We start from the raw sequence: 22,399 nt of genomic DNA on the forward strand, positions 1-22,399 counted from the left end.
TCTCAATTTTGTTTGCACTTTACACAATAAATTGTCTGCACTTGTGTCCACCACCTGTACAATTCCTGACACTCCACTACATCACATCTCCTGGTGCATGATTATTTTCCTATAACACAACCCCAAGTATTTTACTCCGTACTTAATGCGGTTATATAGTAGTGACTGCTCTTTATATAAATTCACCTGAAAACATGTCTTAAACTTCTCATTTGTTGAAACATGAACAATATATATATATATATATATATATATTAGAGATGTTCAAGAGATGGGGAAGTTTCACATGTAGAGGAATCCTTCATGTTTTGACCCTAATATAAGGAGTGTCTCTATGCAAATGTCCTCCCCTGTTATATATTTAAGCAATGAAAACCAAGATCTTTTACTTATTCTGCTTCAACACACACCATGAGTTCTACATCCCTACTGCTGCTGCTGCTGGCAGCCATACACTGTAAGTGTTTTTACATTTTACATTTAATACGGCTTTTGGGCACATTTTTCTTTTACGGCATTTAAATGATCTTTTCTTTAACAGATGTTCACTGTGTTGAGCTGATCCAGCCCGGATCCACAGTATTAACCCCTGGACAGTCAGTGACTCTGACCTGTAAAGTGTCTGGATATTCATTATTCATTATTACTGATAGCAGCTGCTGTACACAGTGGATACAACAACCTGCAGGAAAAGCTCTGGAGTGGGTCGGATGGATATGTAGTAGTGGTGGCACTGGCTACAGTGAGAAACTGAAAAGCAGGTTTCAGATTTCCAGAGACTTGTCCAGCAGCACAGTAACACTAACAGGACAGAACATGCAGACTGAAAACACAGCTGTGTATTACTGCGCTCGTTACCCAAAGTGAGACAGAACAACAACATCCCTGTACAAAAACACCTCATACAAAGTCCTATTAGTCCACAAGTGCAACAGTTAACTATCAAAGTCTAACCATAAAATATAATCAGACAAATCACAGCAAAGAGTTTAAAGTTATTTTTAAATGTTTATAATGTAGATTTTAAAACATATTTCTAACATAGTAATGTTACATCTCTAACATTTCTGTGCATTATACAAACTATTATAATCACATCACTTACAAGAACTTGTTATACTGTAGTATTTTTACCTAACAATAATCACCTCAACAAATTAGAATTTGTGTGATCATGTGTGAGAAAGTGTGAGAATATTTTGTCATGATTTTTAAGAGAGGTATAATTTTTCAGTGATTACGAGCCCAATATCCACAAGCATGGATAACAGTGATCATGCTATATTTCAATCACTTCGATATTTTATTTACAATTATAGTATTTGATAAAAAAGGCATATGTTCCAATACAAATCCACATATCCTCCATAAGATAAATCTCTTCATCATGATTTAAATATCTTTAAATATTCCTCCCATCATCATCAGATATGCAAATTCAAGCGTCAGGGTTGGATATCACTCTATTTATATGATGTGATGGACTCTGATAAACTTTGGAGAACAGAGAAGTTCCCAGTACAAACAACACACATCATGTTCTCTACATCTCTACTGCTCCTGCTGGCAGCTGCTTCCTGTGAGTGCTTTATCAAATTCATTCATTTACTACAATAACAATAAATGTGCAGCATATATTGTGTGAGATATCACCATGTGTTTTCCTCCACAGATGTGCATGGTGAGGAACTGACTCAGCCTGCTTCCATGACAGTCCAACCAGGCCAGAGTCTCTCCATCAACTGCAAGGTTTCGTATTCAGTTACCAGCGACCATACAGCTTGGATCCGACAACCTGCAGGAAAAGCTATGCAGTGGATTGGATACATTCACAGCAGTGGGAGTACATATTACAATGACAAACTGAAAAATAAGTTCAGCATCTCCAGAGACACTGCTACTAACACAATAACAATTGGAGGACAGAATCTGCAAACTGAAGACACAGCTGTGTATTACTGTGCAAGTGGCACAGTGACACAGAATAGTGGATTCCCCTTACAAAAACTTTGAGACATGTTAGAGACATCATCTCAATGTTACTAATAAACCATCTCAGTCAAACTTTTACTTTCTTCCACTGGAATTAAGTTGTAATTGCTTGACATTTTTAAACACACAGTAGACATTTTTAAAATAAAACATACATTCTTCAAAGACTGTTGATTTGAACCATTATTAATCTCTACATTGTATGGAATATTTAATAAACAACTGGAATAAATGTTTAATCAGTGAACTAGAATGTCAGGAATAATACAATTTATACATTTTTAAATCAAATAAACATTCTGCAAAAAGACCACTGAACCATTATTATTCTTTTCATTGTATAGAATATTTAATAAACAATTGTAATATGTTTAGTCAGTGGACTCAAGAATATTACAGTTTGTTTCCAGCAGTGTGTTGTGTTTAACACACAGTCTGTTCTCATAGTTTGAGGTGCAATATTTGAGACAACTGAAGGAGGCAGCAGAGCTCAACAAATCAAATTAATAGGCATCCCAGTCCCAATACACACCCCAAGTCTCAAGCAGATTTCCTGCAAGATTTCTAAAAAAACAAACCTCCTATTTGTATTAGTATGTGTTCAGATCACATTATCTGTTCATTACAAATAATTTATTCACATCCCTACATCCCTACTCCTCACACAAACCTTCACCATATCAACAATGTTACATGAGTTTTCTTTCTTTCTTTTCTTTTCTTTTTTTTTAAAGCCATCCATGTCATCCGTTATATAAGTCCCTGTGCACATTGTATAGAAAATAAAACACATTAGAGCGAGCGTCTCTCTGTAAACCTTGCAGCTGGAACTACTGTCAGAGCCGCTGTTATAGAAATGTAACACCTTCTGACCACAGCACCTACTACTTTATTAAGAAATGTTCATTTTGGATGATTGTTCAACTATTTATTTGTTTTTTATGCTTATTTAGTGTCCATTGCATTTTCACAAAAAGGAAAACGTTAGGGTTTAATCACTTGAACACAGGGATACATTTATTGTGTTTTATTTCAGGCTAATTTTTAAAAGAATTAAGTTTTCAAAGAAAACGATCTTTAACTAATAAACTAGCAACCCTGAGTCTTCAAGTTCATGTAGCCATTGATAACATTTTATGCAATGTCTCTTACATTAGGGAGTGGTGTGTGTGTGTGTGTATGTGTTTGTGTGCGTGTGTGTGTGTGTGTGTGTGTGTGTGTGTGAGGAGGAGGAGGAGGAGGAGGAGGACAGCAGCTGAGCACCTCTTGGAGTTTCAGTGGCCCACCGGCGGATTTTTAACATCCTTTCATGCAATGTTATTCGGAGAATTTTGCCATTTACACAGCTGTACGTACTACGTATATACTCATGAAATATACCATTGGAAAGCTACGAATCTTGTGATGTGATCGGTGCATACCATTTAAAGATTCAATCACAACAGCATCTACAATCAAGACCACCATAATATAAACAACACCAAACGGAGATGACTCACCTTTGAAGCCAGATAGCAGTCTACTGAACAATAACATCCTGACAGTAACAGTCTTGTTACACTGCCAATGGTCCAAACAATCCAATTATATAAAAAATATTTAGTCCAAAACATATTTTACATCAATAAATCCACAAGAACTGCTGCTGCGTCGTTCCAAATCATCTCAGAAGACCTCTTGGTTCTCCTTCTCTATGCAGTGCGTGAGTGAACACACCTAAATGCCAGAGCTCAAAATGGCCCCCGGGTTCAGACCTATCGAATGACACCTCATTTGAACCAAAGGAGCTTCTATTCTGTATCCTTTCTCCAGGCTTCACACTCCAGTGACAGTCTGTGCTTCAGCAAGCTCCTTAGCCCTTTCCTATGTGAAAACCGTGAGCTGCATAATGGCAGATGTGGCGATAACTTATAGATTATGTAGCCAGTGAACTGCTGAAAAGAATGATATCTTGTTTCACAGGTGTGTTTCAACACTTCAACTTAAAAGTCCCTGCGGAAAACGCTCTATAAAGAACGGCACAGGAGCATTGTGCACAAAGGATTCATTTATGAATGTACATATGAAAATACATATAAATATACATTTTGTAGATTGCTGGATATGTGATATGATAATTATAAGAAAAATAAAGAGTAGCAGCCTTTTTATCCTACTTATGTGTACATGGTTTCCATGGGCCCTTTGGAGTCTCCAAAAGGTTTTGGTAGAAAAACACATGGACATACCTTTATAAAAACATGTGTAAAATATTAATTTTATTTGGAATTGTTATCCCAATTTGAACTTGGACTAGAAAAGGCTTCGTGCTGTGTTCATTGTGTTTTCCAACTAATAGTTCTCAGCTCCCTTTTGTTTCAGTGTGTTCAAACCTGTATTACTCAGTAACAGTACTTACTTTGATTCTGACAAAACTTCAGAGTGTCCCCATTCAAAAGAGACAAAAACCATGCATGTACTCCAAATGGTTCAAGTCAGCTTTCATTTAGTTTTGGGTGTGCCTTGGATAGGCATTTTAGGCTAATCTTACAGGAACTTCATGCTGTATACACTTCATCCATCATTAATAATATGTCAATCCATTTACATTTACAACAAAGTGTAAATGTTTTTCACCTATAGAGGGCAGTAGCTCACTTCTACTGAGTTAAAACTCATGAAACTTGCTTTTAAAAGAAACAAATTAAATGAGAAAATGCACAAATATTATCTCTCATAACTAGGAGCAGAGGCATCCTCTAAATAATAACAGCAATATCACACCCAGGCATATCAAGAAGAAGAAGAAGAGAATAGTTTGAGTTGTGTTGAGCTGCTTAAGGATTTTAGATTTTTGCCATCTGGTCACTATATTTACAATTATGTTTTATAATTTAAAAAACCTAATCTAGAATCTTATCAATCGTTTATTTCTCTTTAAGTCTCTAAAGGGCAGACTATGCAAGAATGAAAATGATTTGACTCGATCATTTTCCATTGCACAGTTTGATTATATTATTAAATGTTGAGCCCAGTTTTAATGACACCTATAAATAAGTTTTAACTACATGCTGTTCTGAAAACACTGTATTTCGCTGTGCGAGAGTGGCAAATATGGAAGCAGTTATTCACAGCATTTGTTTTAACACCCTCTCTTCTATATCTATAAAATAAAACTTTTCTTTTATAACATCTTTTATAAAATAAAAGATTTTCACATTTACATTTACATTAACCATGTGTAGTAAATACTATAATATATTACAGTATACCACAATCTACTACAGTTTACTGTAGTAAATTCTAAAGTATACTACAGTATTTACTGCAGTTTATCAATTCACTATAGTTATTACTACAGTATGCTGAAGGATATTATTAACAAAGTGTATTAAACACTATAATGTAATACATTACACTATAATTTACTACAGTTTACCACTGTAAATATTAAAATATATTACAGTATTTTTTCATATGGGGATGACCGAATATTCTCCTTTAGGGTTTTTCTGGTAGAGAGCAGAATTTATGTTTCCCTCAATAATTGCAAGTTGCAAAGGCCCTGAAGCAGCAAAGCATCCCCACACCATCACACTTCCACCACCATGCTTGACCGTAAATATGATGTCATTTTTGTAGAATTGTGTGTTTGTTTTACACCAGATGTAACGGGACCCCTGTATCCAAACAGTTCCACTTTCAACTCCACAGAACATTATCCCAAAAATGACAAAATTCAGATAAGCCTTAATGTTCTTCTGGGTTAGCTGTGGTTTTCATCTCGCCATTATTCCATGGATGCCATTTTTCCCTAGTGTCTTTCTGATTGTGGAGTCATGAACAGTGACCTTTATTGATGCAAGAGAGGCCTGTAATTCCTTTGATGTTGTCCTTGGCTCGTTTGTGACTTCCTGGATGAGTAGTTGTGTGCTCTTGGAGGAATTGTGGAAGGTCGGCCACTACTGGGAAGGTTCACTACTGTGCCGAGTTTTTTCCCCCCATTTTGAGATAATGGCTCTCACTGTGGTTCTTTAAAGTCCAAGAGCCTTTGAAATAGCTTTGTAACCCTTCCCAAACTAATGTTCAATCAACTTCTTCCTGATCATTTCTGGAATTTCTTTTGAACTTTGTCATAGTATGTTACTGGGTAAGACCTTTTAACCAAATTCGTGCTGTTGAAAAAGTTCTATTTAAATGTTGATTTGATTGAACAGGGTTTGCAGTAATCAGGCCTGGTTGTGTCTAGTCCAGCTGAACTCCATTATGAATGCAGTTTCATAGATTTACGGAATTAGTAACTACAGGGGCAAATACATTTTTACACAGGCCCAGTTGGTATTGGATAACTTTTTTCGTGTCAACAAATAATAGTATCATTTTAAAACTGTATTTTGCATTTACTCAGATGTGTTTTGTTTTTTTTTTTTTATCTTAGATTTTGTTTTATGAAGAAATTTGGTCTGAGATATGCACAAAAACATAAGAAATCAGGATGGGGCCAATACTTTTTCACAGTACTATATTTATTTGTTTATTTATTCAAATATAAAATACTCAAATTAACACAAACTATTCATATTATTAGTAATTTTAACAAATAATTACATTATTTAAAACATTAAACTGATATTAAATACATAGAGTCAAAATGGGATGTGACTGTGATTAACAGCTGCAGTGCTGCACTCAACACAGCTTCTCTGTAATATTTATGCAAATCTCCACCTCCTTTTGTAATATTAGCACCGTGCTTACCTAGAGAGGAAGCGGTTCTCATTAATCCTCCTTCAACACAAACATGTTTGCTTCAGCTCCACTACTGCTGCTGGCTCTCGCCCCCTGTGAGTGTTTGAATTTAAGCTTTATTACTTCATCTGATCCTTTCAGTTCCACATATGACCCTTTTCTTTTTCTCTTTTCACAGATGTGTTCTGTGCTACTGAGCTCATCCAGCCAGACTCATTGGTTATAAAGCCAGGAGAGACTTTAACCATCACCTGTAGAGTGTCTGGAGCTTCTATCACTGATAGCAGCAGCCACTATGGAACAGCTTGGATTCGACAGCCTGCAGGAAAAGCTCTAGAATGGATCAACAGCATTTATTATAATGGGGATATTTATAAGAAAGATTCACTTAAAGACAAGTTTGTTGTCTCTCGAGACACTTCCAGTAACACTCTGACCTTACGGGGACAGAACATGCAGACTGAAGACACAGCTGTGTATTACTGCGCTCGTGATCCACACTGACACGACAAGCTGCAGCGCTGCACAAAAACATCACATTCATAACAATTTAGTTCTATATTTAAATAATAACTAGCTACATTTAACTGACTGAGTAATGTCCACATCACACCTCAATGCCTAGACATATGGATACATTTCAATCATGAATGTACAGAAAATAATGTAATTATAAAAAGTTATATGTAGAGAGAGAGAGAGAGAGCACTGAATGGTCCTTCAGATTTTTTTTTTTTTCAAAATTATTCTGGTTAAACCAATTGCTGACTAGTCACATAAATAGTTGAATAAAGTTCACCCAGAGTTTAGTAGGTTGTATACCTAAAAAATAGCATCCTCATGACCAAGAGCTATCAAAGTTCTGGAAAAAATTTTAATCAAAATTTGATTAAAAAAAATATACAATTTTAATACATTTTTCAAATTACTTTGTACTTTAGCTTCAGATGACACATTTTTATTTACAGCTAGAACATTTTAAAGTCTCTATAAAATGAGTTTTTGATATTCAGAGGTAGGTAAAGTAGACAAAAGGTTTACTCAAATACAAGTAAAACTACTTATAAAATAATTAGGCTACTTAAGTAACAATAAAAGAAATAATGTTAATAATTACTTGACTAAGAGTAATAAAGTATCCAATGAGAAGACTACTCAAGTATCACATTACTATTTATTTCGGATCTGATTACAATGAAGGGAAAATCCTGAATCTCAGACTACATGGAGAACTGTGAGTCACACCTCTCCTTGAAAATCTGTTCTGTTTATATTATATAAAACCTGCGTTCAAGATGAAGCAGCATGTCCCAGTCCTGTGAGGGGTACAATAACACAGAACCTGTCATTTTCAATACAAAATCTCACATACCAGTAAAAACCCCAAACAAACCCACCAACATTTTTCCAACAGTTGACTGTCTTTATTTTCTCAACATTTTAACAACACAAACTTGTCAGCATCTGCATTTAAACAATCAACAGAGAACAAAAGAACAAATTATGGAACATAAGTGTAGAGAGAGAGTGTTTGTGTGTTAGTGTGTGTGTGTGTGTGTGTGTGTGTGTGTGTGTGTGTGTGTGTGTGTGTGTGTGTGTGTGTGTGCATGCATGTGTGCTTGTTGCCGTCCTGTCTCTGTCAACGCGCTTGCTTCTCCCCCTCCTCTCTGGCCATTATCTTCCAGGATCTATCCTCTAAAAAAGTGGGCGGTTGTTGCGGACGCATTCAGACCCCTGCAATGTATCAGAGACTTGCAACCTAGATATTGTCGTTTTTTGTCTTGTGTAGCAAACTTAAGAGTTAACACATGCAATGTAATACATCACCCCAGTCACAAGGAAAAGTAATCTTATGGCTGAGAGTACACATTATACATGTAAAACATTTAGTGTACACTACATAACTAGAATAAGAAGAATTACAAGTTTCTAAAAGGTTGACACAGTTATGCACCTTTACATGAGTACTATGTGATCACATATGAAAAATCTGTGAGAGTTAACATGTTATGCCCTGAAATTATACATGAGAATTCAAGTAAACACATGTGAGATCATGTGAATAATATGATCACCTTTGAAAAATGAACATGATCCAAGGGGGAAAAAAATAATCATTTGAAATAAATCATATGCAAAATAATAAATAAAATAAAAACACACTTCAGGTGAAAAAAATATTATGAAAATGTTCAAATGTTCAATCAATTGTTCATTAAATATGTAATGTTCTTCCAAAAAATAAAGTTTCTACTTGGAACATTCTGTTGTAGGGTTCTACACAGAACCATATAATCATCCACTTATCTATACACTGAACAGCCTGTGATTGTGGATTTAATACATCCATAGTGGTCATGGACACTCCCTATTCAAATAGAGTCGGGTATAAACAGCATGTTCTTGGCTGTTCAAGTTTCCAGTGAGCTCTGTGATAGATAACACTCCCATACACTTTAAATCTGGGTGAAGCAGAACTCAGAAAAGGATGATGTTAGGACATTGTATTTTATTTGTGCTAATTTCATGTAAGTTTCAGATTTTTTCATGTGACGATTACTAGGAAAATTAACCATTCTGTCGCGATAAGCATTATAACATAACATTACCTAGTTATACTCTTCTCTTCCAGATTCTTATGGACAGTCCCTGACCTCCTCGGCTTCTGTGGTGAAGAGACCTGGAGAGTCAGTCACTCTGTCCTGTACTGTCTCCGGATTCTCAATGGGCAGCTACTACATGAACTGGATCCGTCAGAAACCAGGAAGAGGACTGGAGTGGATTGGATACATTGACACTGGCACTGGCACTGGCTTTGCCCAGTCTCTGCAGGGCCAGTTTTCCATCACTAAAGACACCAATAAAAACATGCTGTACCTAGAAGTGAAGAGTCTGAAAGCTGAAGACACGGCTGTTTATTACTGTGCACGAGACTCACACTGACACAACAGACTCCAGAGCTGTACAAAAACTTACACAATAACGTCCTCATGAGATGTAAATATTCCCTCAGCAGGAAACTGAACCCGAGAGACTTTTATTATAAACATCATCCATTCACACTCAGCACTCAGATTTTACTTCTTCATTTCAAATTTAAAAGTAAATGTCTCAGGTTTTTTCTAGTAATTATTAATAATCCCCATGTGTTATATATCACACCAAAGAAATCTAAGAAAGTGTAAAAAGTATGACATGTCCCACTCTACCCTATGCAGTTACAGTATGTTTATATTACTCAGCAAATTAATGATAAGATAAATGTAAAGGTTAAGCGAACATAGCTGTGTCTTCCATCTGCACATTCTGATGCTGGAGAATCACTGTGTCACTGGAGGTGTCCTGATTAATGCTGAATCTGTTTTTCAGTGAATCTGTACACCCTGTGCTTCCACTGTGCTTATAATTTTTTACAATTATACAAAGTTGTTGTGGTTTTATAGAGAACTTAAATAACTGACACTGAAAAAGATTGTTTCTAAAATGAGCAGAATCAGGAAAGTTCATATTTATGTGTAGCACAGTGCAATAAAGGCAGCAGGAGTAATAAGGCATGCTAGAAAATAACTACAAAAATAGCAGTCAATGACTTGACAGTGTGAAACTTACAAAAACATTTTTTAAATAAACTTAACACTGACTTTAAAATCTTTATCTGCTAGATTCTCATGGACAGTCCCTGACCTCCTCTGCTTCTGTGGTGAAGAGGCCTATAGAGTCAGTCACTCTGTCTTGTACTGTCTCCGGATTCTCAATGAGCAGCTACATCCACTGGATCCGTCAGAAACCAGGAAAAGGATTGGAGTGGATCGGATACATTGACACTGCCACTGGCACAACATTCGCTCAGTCTCTGCAGGGCCAGTTTTCCATCACTAAAGGCACCAATAAAAACATGCTGTACCTTGAAGTGAAGAGTCTGAAAGCTGAAGACACGGCTGTTTATTACTGTGCAGGAGACTCGCGTGGCCAAGCTTTTGATTCCTGGGGAAAGGGAACCACGCTGACTGTGACTTCAGGTAAGAAATTATTAGATTAGCCTCCTCCAACACAAAACAATAATAGAAGAAAAAATACCAACTTAAGCCTGATGTAATGTTTTATATTCTGCAACTAAAATGTTTAGAAAATGTTAAAAGAAAGCTGAGGTTCTGCGAGAGCATGTGAATGTCGCACTTCATTTAAAAGAGAAAAACACATCTGACTGCTGACAAAAATGCATGTCTATGTTTTTTAACGACTTGTACGTATAAACAAGAAAGAAACCCAGCACTGATCAAAAATATGCTTTTATGTTTTAAAACTTAATGAAAATGGCACCTGGTGGTTCTTTAACGCTGAGAAACGCGAACATCCAACTTTTGGGATATTATTTTTGTGAAGACATTGTCAGTAATATATCGATAGATCAGACAGAAAGGTCTTTTTGAGCGATGTCAGAGTAGATTTGTGTCACTGTGACTACGGTTTTGACTACTGGGGAAAGGGAACCACGGTCACCGTTACTTCTGGTAAGACTCACTCTTATTAATGTCGTTAAAATAACAATCAACTTTTTTCTTTCTTTGTTTCTTTTCTTTTCTTTTTTTTTTAATCGCAAAGAAGAAAAAGCCCAAAAGATTTGAGCGACTCTAGACTGGTGGTAATTATTACGCTCTGAGGTTACAGCCTGTACTACTCTTTTGTAGAAAATAATGGGAAATAGCACTTCAAGTTTCCTTGAAACGTAAAAAAAACCTGTTAAATTCAAGGTTTTGGGTTTTCAGGGTCAGGTTGGTTAGTTCAAGTTCTTTAAATGATCTAGAATTCAAATTAAAAAGTACCGTTAGATTCAATATAATGTAGTGATGAGCTCGTATTCTGGTCACTTAGTAGCCTATAGTAGGAAAAACAAAGAAACAAACCAACAAAATATAATAATAATAATAATAATAATAATAATAATAATAATAATAATAAATTGGCTGGATTTCTCTCTCTCTCTCTCTCTCTGTATATATATATATATATATATATATATATATATATATATATATATATATATATATATATATATCATAGAAATCAATCAATTTCTTCTTCTTCTTCTTCTTCTTCTTCTTATTATTATTATTATTATTATTATTATTATTATTATTATTATTATATACGTATTTAAATACTGGTCGAATCAATTTTTTCGAGACTGAATTGTAGGCTATTTATTGTAATATTGGGGCTTTACAAATGTGTATATATAGGCCAATGTATAAGCTATATAAAAACAATCAGGTTTAGTTAATTATTACTTTTGTTGAATTTTCTTATATTTGAAAATTCGGAACAATTTGTAGTTAAGGAGAACGGATGAAATCATAAGAAAAGGACGGGTTTAGTGCTCGCACCCGTTTTTCCTTCCACAACATCAATCGTCTGAAATGCAACGAAACTTCATTCAGTTGTAAAACTGCGTTCGATGTTTGCGCGAGAGGTGAGAACGAGTTTATAATTATATCGTTTATGTGTCCTATGTGTGTATGTACTACAGTATGCGTTTCTGAATGGATGGATTTGTTTGTTTGAATGTATGGATGATTATTGCTTCTGAATGAATAATAAGTAATAATTTCTATTAATGGATTGTAGATTATTAATAATTTAATGTAGTATGCATTTCCTACTTAAACGGTGAGAAAAATTATGTTGAGGTACAATAACAATGCAGGTATGTTATCTGATTAGAAAGAATAAATGGGTAGTAGAGAAAAAACAATGTTGATTGCAAAGAATCAATTGCATTTTTGTCTTAAGGCGCAGATTAAATGTTGGTTTGTGCTCCGTAACTATGTGCAGCAGTGCAAAGCGCCCGAAATCCCCGTTTCCCGTGTGGCAGTGCGGCTCGGCCTCTGACGGTTTAGTCGCTCTTGGCTGCATCACGCGCGATTTGGCCTCCGCCGACGGACTGAGCTTCATATGGAAGGATGCGAGCGGGAGCGCGCTGACTGACGTCGTGCAATACCGGAGGGTACACCTCGGTGAGCCATATGCGCATCATGGCTTCTGACTGGAACGGGAACAAGAAGTTCACGTACGAAATCAAAAATGGCCTAGGATCTAAAGACGCGTCCTTGCAAAAGCCAGGTAGGCGAGAAACACCCTTTTGAAAACACCCTTTTGTGTGTCATTTCCAAATATTCAATCACTGGCCACTTTATCAGGTAACCTACACCTGCCCCATACAAACACTTTACTAAACTTTCCTTGTCAGTGGGGTGGTACCCTCAAGGGTACAGTTTTTTGTACCCTTGTCTGTACCTTTTATGTGCAGGGCAATAGCTAGAGTTCTGGCCCCCTGAAAAAAAAATATTGATATGGGCCCCATCGACCTCCACCCATATTCCCACTCAGCAAAGATAAGTCCATAGGACGTCTTCTGAACATCTTTGTTGCATGTTGAAATGAAGTCCACCAAGGTAGGAGCTAGAATCAAAGTTTTTCTTAGATCTTTTTATGACATCATCTGAACGTCCAATGTTGACATCCACAGGACCTCTGTACAAGGTTACAATTAAGTTCAAATGTAGTCAATGTTGATGTCTTATTACATCAACCACAGACTCATTTTCGACATTTGTACTGCTCTGGACCAAATAAACAGTATCAGGATGCATTCAATTAAAACTCACTTTTATTTCAACGTAATTACCATTTGTAGTTGTAAAGCAACTCTACAGACAGTGTGTGTGGGTCCAAAAATATTGAAAACAAAAGAAACTTAACTCAGGCTGCTGTGGATAACAATTAACAAACAAATAAACAACAATCCACCTAGCACATGTGCTATGACTGCATCACAGTTTTTATAGAAAAAAAGGTTCTTTAAATTTCATAACTTGTGTTTCTGAGTCTCTTCCTCACTGATTAAGATGCTCCGAAGCATTTTGTTTGATCATTTCCTCGGTTGCATATTTGCTACCATTTCATTACTGCAGCTGCAAGAGTGGAAAAAGACAAAAAAAGTTAATGTGCAAAGGAAACCTGCAGTCATACACCAAGTCCACATATTTGTTGGAAAAAATACCAAGGTACATCCCACTTTCCCAGCTTTTGCCTTATCAGCTGTACAGTAACCTAGCTGTGACATGCTGCTCAGATTTTGTTATCTGCTTTGTAACAAAAGAGTATAAATTAAAAAGAATTGATAACATGCAACTTTAATGTTGCCTACCTTTTTGCATATACCATTTACATTTACATTTATTCATTTAGCAGACACTTTTATCCAAAGTGACATAGAAATGAGGAATTACAAGCAAAATCCAGCAATGTACCAAAGGTGGCATCCAATATGTAGGAAAAAAAGGATACAGCTTAGATATGGAATTAATGAAGTAAAGCAAATTCAGGAACATAATATTAACTTAGTTGATCTTACCTTAGGTGTGTTCAACTAGCTCGATGAGTTCGTACTTTTGCTGTCATTGGATATACATTTTTTCAAATTCGATTCAAATGGGCTTGATTGGCATGAAAGTGCCAGACGTGTAGATCATGTCTATTTTGCGTCGGTTGATAAAGGATCATATCTGTATATCTGTATCTGGTTCAGTATCTGACTACAACCCCTCTTGGACGTAGATATGCAGTTCAATATTTGAAGGCCTGGCTAGGACTTTTTTTTTTGGATGTCTGTGGATGTGCAAGACCTGAACCTGATTTGCATGTTATGCACACATACAGATGGTCCTGGACCGAGTGATGTGAAATAGACATGATCTACACGTCTAGCAGACGTCGCATGTTTGCTGGTTTATATATGGTATACGATATGGGCATAGAGGCCTACATCTACATAGTATTTTAAAAGTTTTATGTCATATCACTTTGACACAGTCTATTTACTTGTAACAGAACATGGTAATGTTGTTAGCACTTTTATTTCAAAAGTTAAATGCTTATATATTACATCAAAACAATGGCATTAAGCCATTAAGCCATTAAGCCATTAATAACTTATTATGAAACATTGTTTAAAGTCCTCAAGCAATTATTCAAGACTAATAAAATAATAGCAAAAGACAAAAAGTTTTTTTTTTAAAGTACCGATAATATAACAAAGTCTTTCCAGTCAGTCTGGTGTCTAACAGCTTTCGAATTTGAAAAGAACGCAGTCAAATGTAAAATAAAACCACTTAAATTACTCATTGTCTTCATTTTTGATGAAGATAATATGCTACTGCATAATATATTATTAAATAAAGCTAATAAATGTATCCATCCAGGAGAAGTGAGTTGTATTTGCATTTTCTTGACAGTGTTATCTTAAAACATATCATATCAGCAGCTGGCAGGGCTGTTATGCTTGTGAAACACATCCATTTTCCCTCCGCATATTATACAAACCAACTCTATTTACATAATAGTGCAAAAAGATGGGGACCTTGACCGTGTAATTGTTCGTTCAGTACGCACCAGTAAAGTAATGGGAAAATGATGTAACAGTACCGGCAGGGGGGCAACTCTTACAGTTGTTTATATAATTATTAAACAAACAAACAAACAGCAATATTGTTGTTTTTATACCAATGAAATGTTTTTACATGGTTAATAACTTATCAAATAATAAAAATCTGTTCTTGAGTTTTTCAGTGTAACTAGTGTACTTCATGTGAGCTCTTTCTCTGCCAAAGCTAAACAAAGCCTGTTCCTTTTTTCCCCACCTGTGGCTTACCACTTCTCGTATGTTTGTTGCTACAGTATGTTACCAAAATATATTCAAAAGTTTGCTGTGGCATCAACGATTAGAAGTGATAAATTCGATTTTACAGACTAGTAAACTATAATTGAAGTGTTTCTCAGCTTTAGTTCCAGATAACCAATGCTCTGCAAAGAGATTTTCTCCTAATCCATTCTAAATCCTACATCATTTGCTTACCCATAATTAGCTTAATATCTACAGAACAGAAAGATGGGTGCTGTTGTAGGAAAATAATCAACAAGTTGGTGTAATGTGAATATACTTATTTGCAATCACAATTAGCTAATTAGAGACTTCTTCCATAAATGTTAAATAAATGTCAACTTTACAATTTTGACTTTACAAGTTTTACAATTTCAAAATTATAAGATTTTGTTTGATATATAACATATATATAACACTTTTAAAATGTGTTTATTATTAGGCTTTAATTATGTGGAGCATCAACTATACAAGTACCTGCATTAGTTGTTACTATAGAAACAATAACATATTGAGCGCATTAATACAAATATAGATAATTTATTAACATTGAGAATTTTACACCATCAGATATAAATTTAGATATTATGTGGTATTAAAAATTTGCACTTTTGTGGCCTTCATATACTGTGGCAACACAATCTATTTCTAAACTGCAGTAACTGCTGTGCCCATTGCTGCTGCATCCCGATCTGTGTGTTTGTTTTGCAGTTGAGACCGAGCTCCCTGCATCTCTGCTTCTAACAACTCCAACCCAAACAGAAATAGACAATGGAACAGCTACATCTGCTTAGCTACACAATTTTCACCTAAATCACACACATTTAAGTGGACTCGTGAAAGCATGTCACTATTTTAGGTCACTATTTAATAGGTCACTATTTTAAGCTAGGATAAAGGTGCTTCCACTGCCATAAGTAGTAAATCAGCACCAGTGAATAGATGGGCTCATCTTCTCCAGTTAAGTGTGAATTCCAGCAGAAGTTATGGGATGTATTGTATTAATCTACTTCTTTCTTCATTCTTTTTTGCGACTTTTACCTACAAATTTGAAAGAAATGTCAGAATAACTGAATAACTAACTTGACTAAGCAGTCAATTTAGCATAATTTAATTAAAACTTCCTTTAATTTGGTTTTAGGTTGATGGTCTTCTTACACCTTAGAATGATGAACAGTTTATACATTTCTGCATAAATATGACCTAAAACATCAGATTTTCACAAAAGTCCTAAACCTAGATGAAGAGAAACCAATTAAACAAATGATAGAAAATACAAAAATATTATATTTGGTCACATGAAATGCTTGCTTGAGGTCCTTCCACAACATTTATATTGGATTAAGGTCAGGACTTTGACTTGGCCTTTCCAAAACATTAACTTTTTTTCTTCTTTAACCATTCTATGGTAGAACAACTTGTGTGCTTAGCATTGTTGTCTTGCTGCATGACCAACTTTCTCTTGAGATTCAATTCATGAACAGATGTCCTGACATTTTGTCACGCCCTCGCCGGCAGATGGCACTGCGGCACGGCTTCTGAGTGCACGCGTGCACGCGTGCACGAGACTTTTGTGTATGGACACGCGCCGTTGCTTGTTTTGATTCTCTTCTTGTAAGCATTGGTTCATGTTTGAGGGTGTGTCTTAATTTACTCCAGGTGTCTGTATTATAGTTTGAGTATGTTTAAACCCCTCGTGTTGCTGTGCACTTCGCGCAGTATTATTTGTAGAAGGTTACGTTAATATCTGAATACACTACACATGCTAAGCAGTCTTGTTAAAGTGTCCTTTCTGTTTCCTGCCTCGTATCCTGTGTTCATGTTTAAAGCCAGATTTGCCTAGACCGCGTTTCCTTGTTTATTGCTTGAAGTATTTGAATAAAGACTTTGATGTGCATCTGCTTCTGCAACACCTCCTGTTTCGTAACAGAATATTGCGCCCATCATGCAGAAGCAGCAGGTCACCATGAGCGCCACCGAAGCAGCCGAGTTTGAGGCGTGGCGTCGCTCGTTCTGGGAACAGAGCAAACTGCTCAACGAGGAAATTGCTCAGCTCCAACGCCTTCTAAAGCCGCTGCAGCTAGCCGGGCCATGTGCTATGTCTCAGCCCACACACGTTCCCCCGTCCCCGCCGCCGGGGAGTTACACAACGGCATGCAGCCAACAAAGCTACCCGAACACCTGGGGCTTACCACTGCAGGGGAATTACGCACCGCCATACAGCCAGCACAGCTACCCGAATTCCTGGGGCCTCCCACTGCAGGGGTATCACACCACGCTGCCCAGTCCAGAACCAAAGGCAGGCCTAGAACTTTTTTTGGCAGGGTAACCGCAACCTCAGAGCTCCAGCTTGAGACCTACGGGGAGGTCTCAGCTGTAGAGCTCCAGCCCGAGGTTAACATGGCAACCTCTGGGCCCCCGTCTGAGATCAACTTGGCGGCCTCACAGCTCCAGCTTGAGACCTATGAGGAGCCAATGTTGCAATGTTCCCCAACAGACAAACAATGCAAGAGTAGGAAACTGAGCAGGTTTTGGACTTTACAGTGGTTTCAACTTCATAGGCAAAAAAAGGCTGCCCCAAGGTTTACTTGTTCATGCTATCAGAGCGCTCTGGTGAATCAGTGACCATGGCTTGTTTGTAAAAGACTTCTACCCCAAGGAGGTGGCTGTATATTATTATATTACACTAACTATACATCGCTATCTCACACTATATCGTAAATATGGATTGTGTGAAATAATGCCATATCTGCACCTGGACTAGTTTTAAGTTAAGACATTTTAGTTACTGCTGTTTTAATCTCCTCCTTCATCATATTCTCAACAAATCAGCCTTTATTTAAGGGATATATTTGATAGCATTTTCCCTAAAACTGTACATTATTTTCAAAAGGCTCACAATTATACAAGTAAAAAAATAAGCAAATAATTCAAAGATATATCATATATATCTTCAAATAGTTTCATAAAATGTAAGAGCCAAATCCATTGATAAACTTTTAATTCTGTTAAAAATAGAGAATGTTACAAAGCTTTCCCCCACAATGTCACTGTGTGTTTGCATTTTTGTTATATTTTTTTCAAGCTTTTTTTGTTCTGTGTTAGTGACTGTTAGTAAATATATCCTCAATGTTTCCTCATTGTAATGTTCTGAGCTTTAATTTCTGCTTTGCCTACTAGGCTAATTTGCATGTATTTTATATCTGTAAATATTTTTGAAAATTTAAATGCTGGACTTTTCTATGCTTTTACTCAAATCTCAAATAAATGTTTTAAAAATATGCAGTTAAAAGTCTCATTGTTTTCTATATCTTTATTTGAATTACAGTCAGTCTGGAAGTATCGTGTTTATTTGATGAAGCTTAAGTTTTTAGATAAAAAAAGTTTAAATGGCAAGAGTGTTTCTCTCAGGTTGCTGTCGAAACATAGTAAAACTATTTTGTTATCTGATTTATTTATTTATTTATTAGCTAATTTATGTTTATTGGTGCATTATAATGAAGGCTGTATCATGTCACTGAGCAAACAAAGAGAACAAAAAGCATTCTTTAAATAACAGGCAAAACACTGCATGTAAATGGTCTAATAATGGATGTAAATGTAGCACTTCTTCCTGTGCAGGTGTGTTTCACTCCATCTCAGAGATGCAGATGACTTAGACTGCTTCTTTTGGAAGATTTTACCTTTGGCCTGCTTGTTGCCTAACGCTCCCATCTGCTGTTTGCTGTGCTCACTGAAGCCTGTCCTGCACTCCTTCCTCTAGCGACACCACAAAACACCAAAAACTGTGGAAAAAAAAAAAAACCATGCACGCACACACACACTCTTCATATCAGATCTGAGCCCAACATCACCATGAGCACCAGTACAATGGACAACGACGTTAATCTGCTTTGTTGGTTGGATGGTTTTTCTCCGAAAAAAATAAGTGTTGAGTGGTACAAGGGTAATACGTTGCACACAGAGAAAGCAACCATGAAGATATTCGAAAGTCTCAACAATGGAGAAAGGACGTTTGATGCACTGAGCCAACTCAGCATTAATTCAGAGCAATGGAATGAGGGCACAGAGTTCACCTGTAAAGCCACACACAACTCCAAGATCTTCAGTCAAACGTGGAGCAAGTGCAAAGGTCAGTTCCACAGAAAAACACTGCAAAATAAAAATCTTCCATGATGTCTAACTGTAAGTGAACAATCTCTTACATATTGCAGCTGAACCAACATCCAAACCACTGATACGTCTGGAGAAACCTGCACTCATGTCAGTATTGACAGATTCAGAAGTAACAGCTTTCTGTGTTGTTGAAACTGTGCTCAATACCAGAGTGTCATGGTTTGTAGATGGAAGGGAAAAAACGAACAGAGTCACCTTGAAGACACTGGACGGGAGAACTGTTAGCAACCTGACTATCTCTACAAACGAATGGAAAAACTGGCAGACAATAAAATGCACAGCTAAACATCCATGTTTTGACATAGTAGAGAAGACAATTAATATTCTAGGTATGTTCTGTATATAATTTTTAATTATATCATTAGGGGCAACTTAAACACAGTTTACAACTTATCGCAGTTGTGGAAATCAGTCACATGATCAAATATTTTCATTTATATACAGCGTGTACATAGATAGATAGATAGATAGATAGATAGACAGACAGACGTGTTTTTCCAGTTTGCCCCACATATATTAGTTATTTTAACAGTGATTATAGACAGCATTTAGATGCATGGGGGATCCTAAATGCCATGTGTGCGCACATTAGGTTCCATGTTGGAAAAGTAGCTTTAAAATATTTCACTTTAGTGAAACATTTTAACTCATAAGACTTTACCTTATGTTCCTCAGAACCTGTGCAGAAAACTCCTACAGTGGTGATCAGGAGGAATCTGGCAGACATACTGAAGGGAGACAGTGCAGTACTGGAGTGTGCTGCAAGAGATCTGCCCTCTGGTGAGCTCTCGGTCATCTTACAGGCCAATGGAATAAGGGTCCTTGAACCTCAGTATGTGGATCTGCCCAAAGGAGTGGACACTCTGACTGTACGCTTCACTGTTCCCACAACACACAGAAACAAAAACCAACGGTTCACCTGTCAGATTCAGCAAAGCCGTTCCAAACAGTGGACGTCCAATTCTATAGAAAACCTTTTTGGTAAGGAACATTTCAATCTCAATCTCTAGATCATCTGAATACTGGCAATATTTACAGGTCAAAATAAAACTGAAGTGGGGAAAAGGAACACTGGCAGAAATGCCAGCACAGTGAGCATGGGGTGTGAATTCTGGCTCTCAAATTTCATCAATTAGCACATCACTCGAGTTCATACTGTAACTGGTCTCAACCTGAAATGTACATGAGAATGTATTTTTAAGTCCTCGCTTATGCAGTTATTAGTGTTATTTGTCCATGATATTTCCTTTTAAATACAATTGGTTATAGTTTAAAATATAGGGATCCTGATTCCTCTATTCTAGAGCTGTAGAGCTATCTCGCTGCATCATTTTGACACTGTGATGTGATGTAAAATGCCTGCTTTCTGTAAATATGACACAGGAAAGGTTATTTTATTCCCTTCACATGAGGGGAAATACATTTTTGCTATGAAATGTCAAGTCAAGAGATGACCTGGATCAGCCATAAAAACACAAAATAAGCTGGTTTAAATCTACATAGCCAGAAATGAAATCTTTACATTTCATGCTCCTCTCCAGGTGGCCATATTGGTAGACTCGGGCGTGAACAGAACTTGGCTGTGCGTGTCAGCAGACTCGGGCTTTGGCTGAACTTGGGCGGTCGTGTCGGCAGACTCCGGCGTGGGCTGAACTTGGGCAACCGGGTCGGCAGACTCGGGCGTGGGCTGAACTTGGTCAGCAGGTTTGGACATGAGCATGACTTGGTCAGCAGGCTTGGACATGAGCATGACTTGGTCAACCGGGTCAGCAGGCTTCAACGTGAACAGAACTTGGTTAACAGGCTTGGGTGTGCGCCGAGCTTGGTTGTCCGTGTTATCAACTTGGTAGCTCATCCGCTCATAATGCATGGGGAATGGAAGATCAGCACTGTTCGCCACATTAACTCCCTTGAACAGCTCATCCAAGTTGTAGCTCTGCCCTGGTTCTCCAAACTCCCTCAGAAACAGGTCCGAAAACTGCCTACTGTCCTCCAGTACCCGGGGTCTCATGGCTGCTACTCGCTGTGCCCAATTGTGAGCTGGGCCAAAAAATCTGGACATCATGAACTTAATCCACTGTCTCTCCTTTGGCTTCGGGTCAAACAGGCTTGAGAAGTAACTCTGGCAGTCTATCATAAAATAGTCCAGATAACCAAAGAAGCCATCATACCGATCGGGAAGGTCTATGAAAGTCCATTGTGAAAACTGCACAGAATCCAAGGCGGGGATGATTGGCGCGGACCTCCGGGTTCTGCGTCCTCTTCGTCCTCGTGCTACATTCATGATGGGCGGAATATTCTGTCATGTATCGTGACGTAACAGATAAGGTAGGATGCAATCGCAGTATGAACGGTTTTATTTAAGAGAGTGACAGGCAGACAAATCCAAAACGTGATCCACAAACGTAATCCAGTAACATGCAAAGTTCAGGCGATCGGCAAACAGGAATAAAGGGGCGAGGCAGGAATCAAGGTCACGGTCACGGAAATACAGGATCGAGAAACAAAACAAGAAACATGAACTGTAGCGCGGGCCTGGTAGCGGAGAAACCAGCATGAACTGAACTGAACTGAACTGAACCTGAACTATGGATATGTACCATAAGGACTCTAAACTAAGATACTATAACTCCATATTCCGCCCTGTGTGCTGGGAGGCACGCCGTATTTATACAAATATACTCAGCGTCGTAATAGCTGACGGCTGAGGGCAATTCAGACACACGTGAAACAATAGCCAATGACAGAACGGGGAGAAGACATAACAGAAACATAAACAAATGC

At 37.2% G+C, this 22,399-nt stretch overlaps 4 gene segments (V, D, J or C); all 4 read left to right on the forward strand.

The window, feature by feature from the left end:
* Positions 1–214: 214 nt before the first annotated feature.
* On the forward strand, positions 215–2,302 carry LOC108277735 (Ig heavy chain V region 5A-like). The segment is given in 2 exon segments: positions 215–1,579; positions 1,673–2,302. Coding segments are annotated over 2 exon segments (441 nt in total).
* Positions 2,303–6,740: 4,438 nt separating this feature from the next.
* LOC124626370 (immunoglobulin heavy variable 4-39-like) lies at positions 6,741–7,239 on the forward strand. The segment is given in 2 exon segments: positions 6,741–6,815; positions 6,899–7,239. Coding segments are annotated over 2 exon segments (369 nt in total).
* A 1,903-nt stretch (positions 7,240–9,142) lies between these two features.
* Positions 9,143–10,137, forward strand: LOC108278016 (immunoglobulin heavy variable 1-46-like). The segment is given in 2 exon segments: positions 9,143–9,248; positions 9,353–10,137. Coding segments are annotated over 2 exon segments (351 nt in total).
* A 2,489-nt stretch (positions 10,138–12,626) lies between these two features.
* Positions 12,627–22,148, forward strand: LOC108277563 (Ig mu chain C region secreted form-like). The segment is given in 5 exon segments: positions 12,627–12,840; positions 19,061–19,571; positions 19,654–19,944; positions 20,291–20,596; positions 21,157–22,148. Coding segments are annotated over 4 exon segments (1,446 nt in total).
* The last annotated feature ends 251 nt before the right edge of the window (positions 22,149–22,399 follow it).

Source organism: Ictalurus punctatus, chromosome 2 (genome assembly GCF_001660625.3).
Source record: "Ictalurus punctatus breed USDA103 chromosome 2, Coco_2.0, whole genome shotgun sequence".
Classification (NCBI taxonomy): Eukaryota; Metazoa; Chordata; class Actinopteri; order Siluriformes; family Ictaluridae; genus Ictalurus; species Ictalurus punctatus.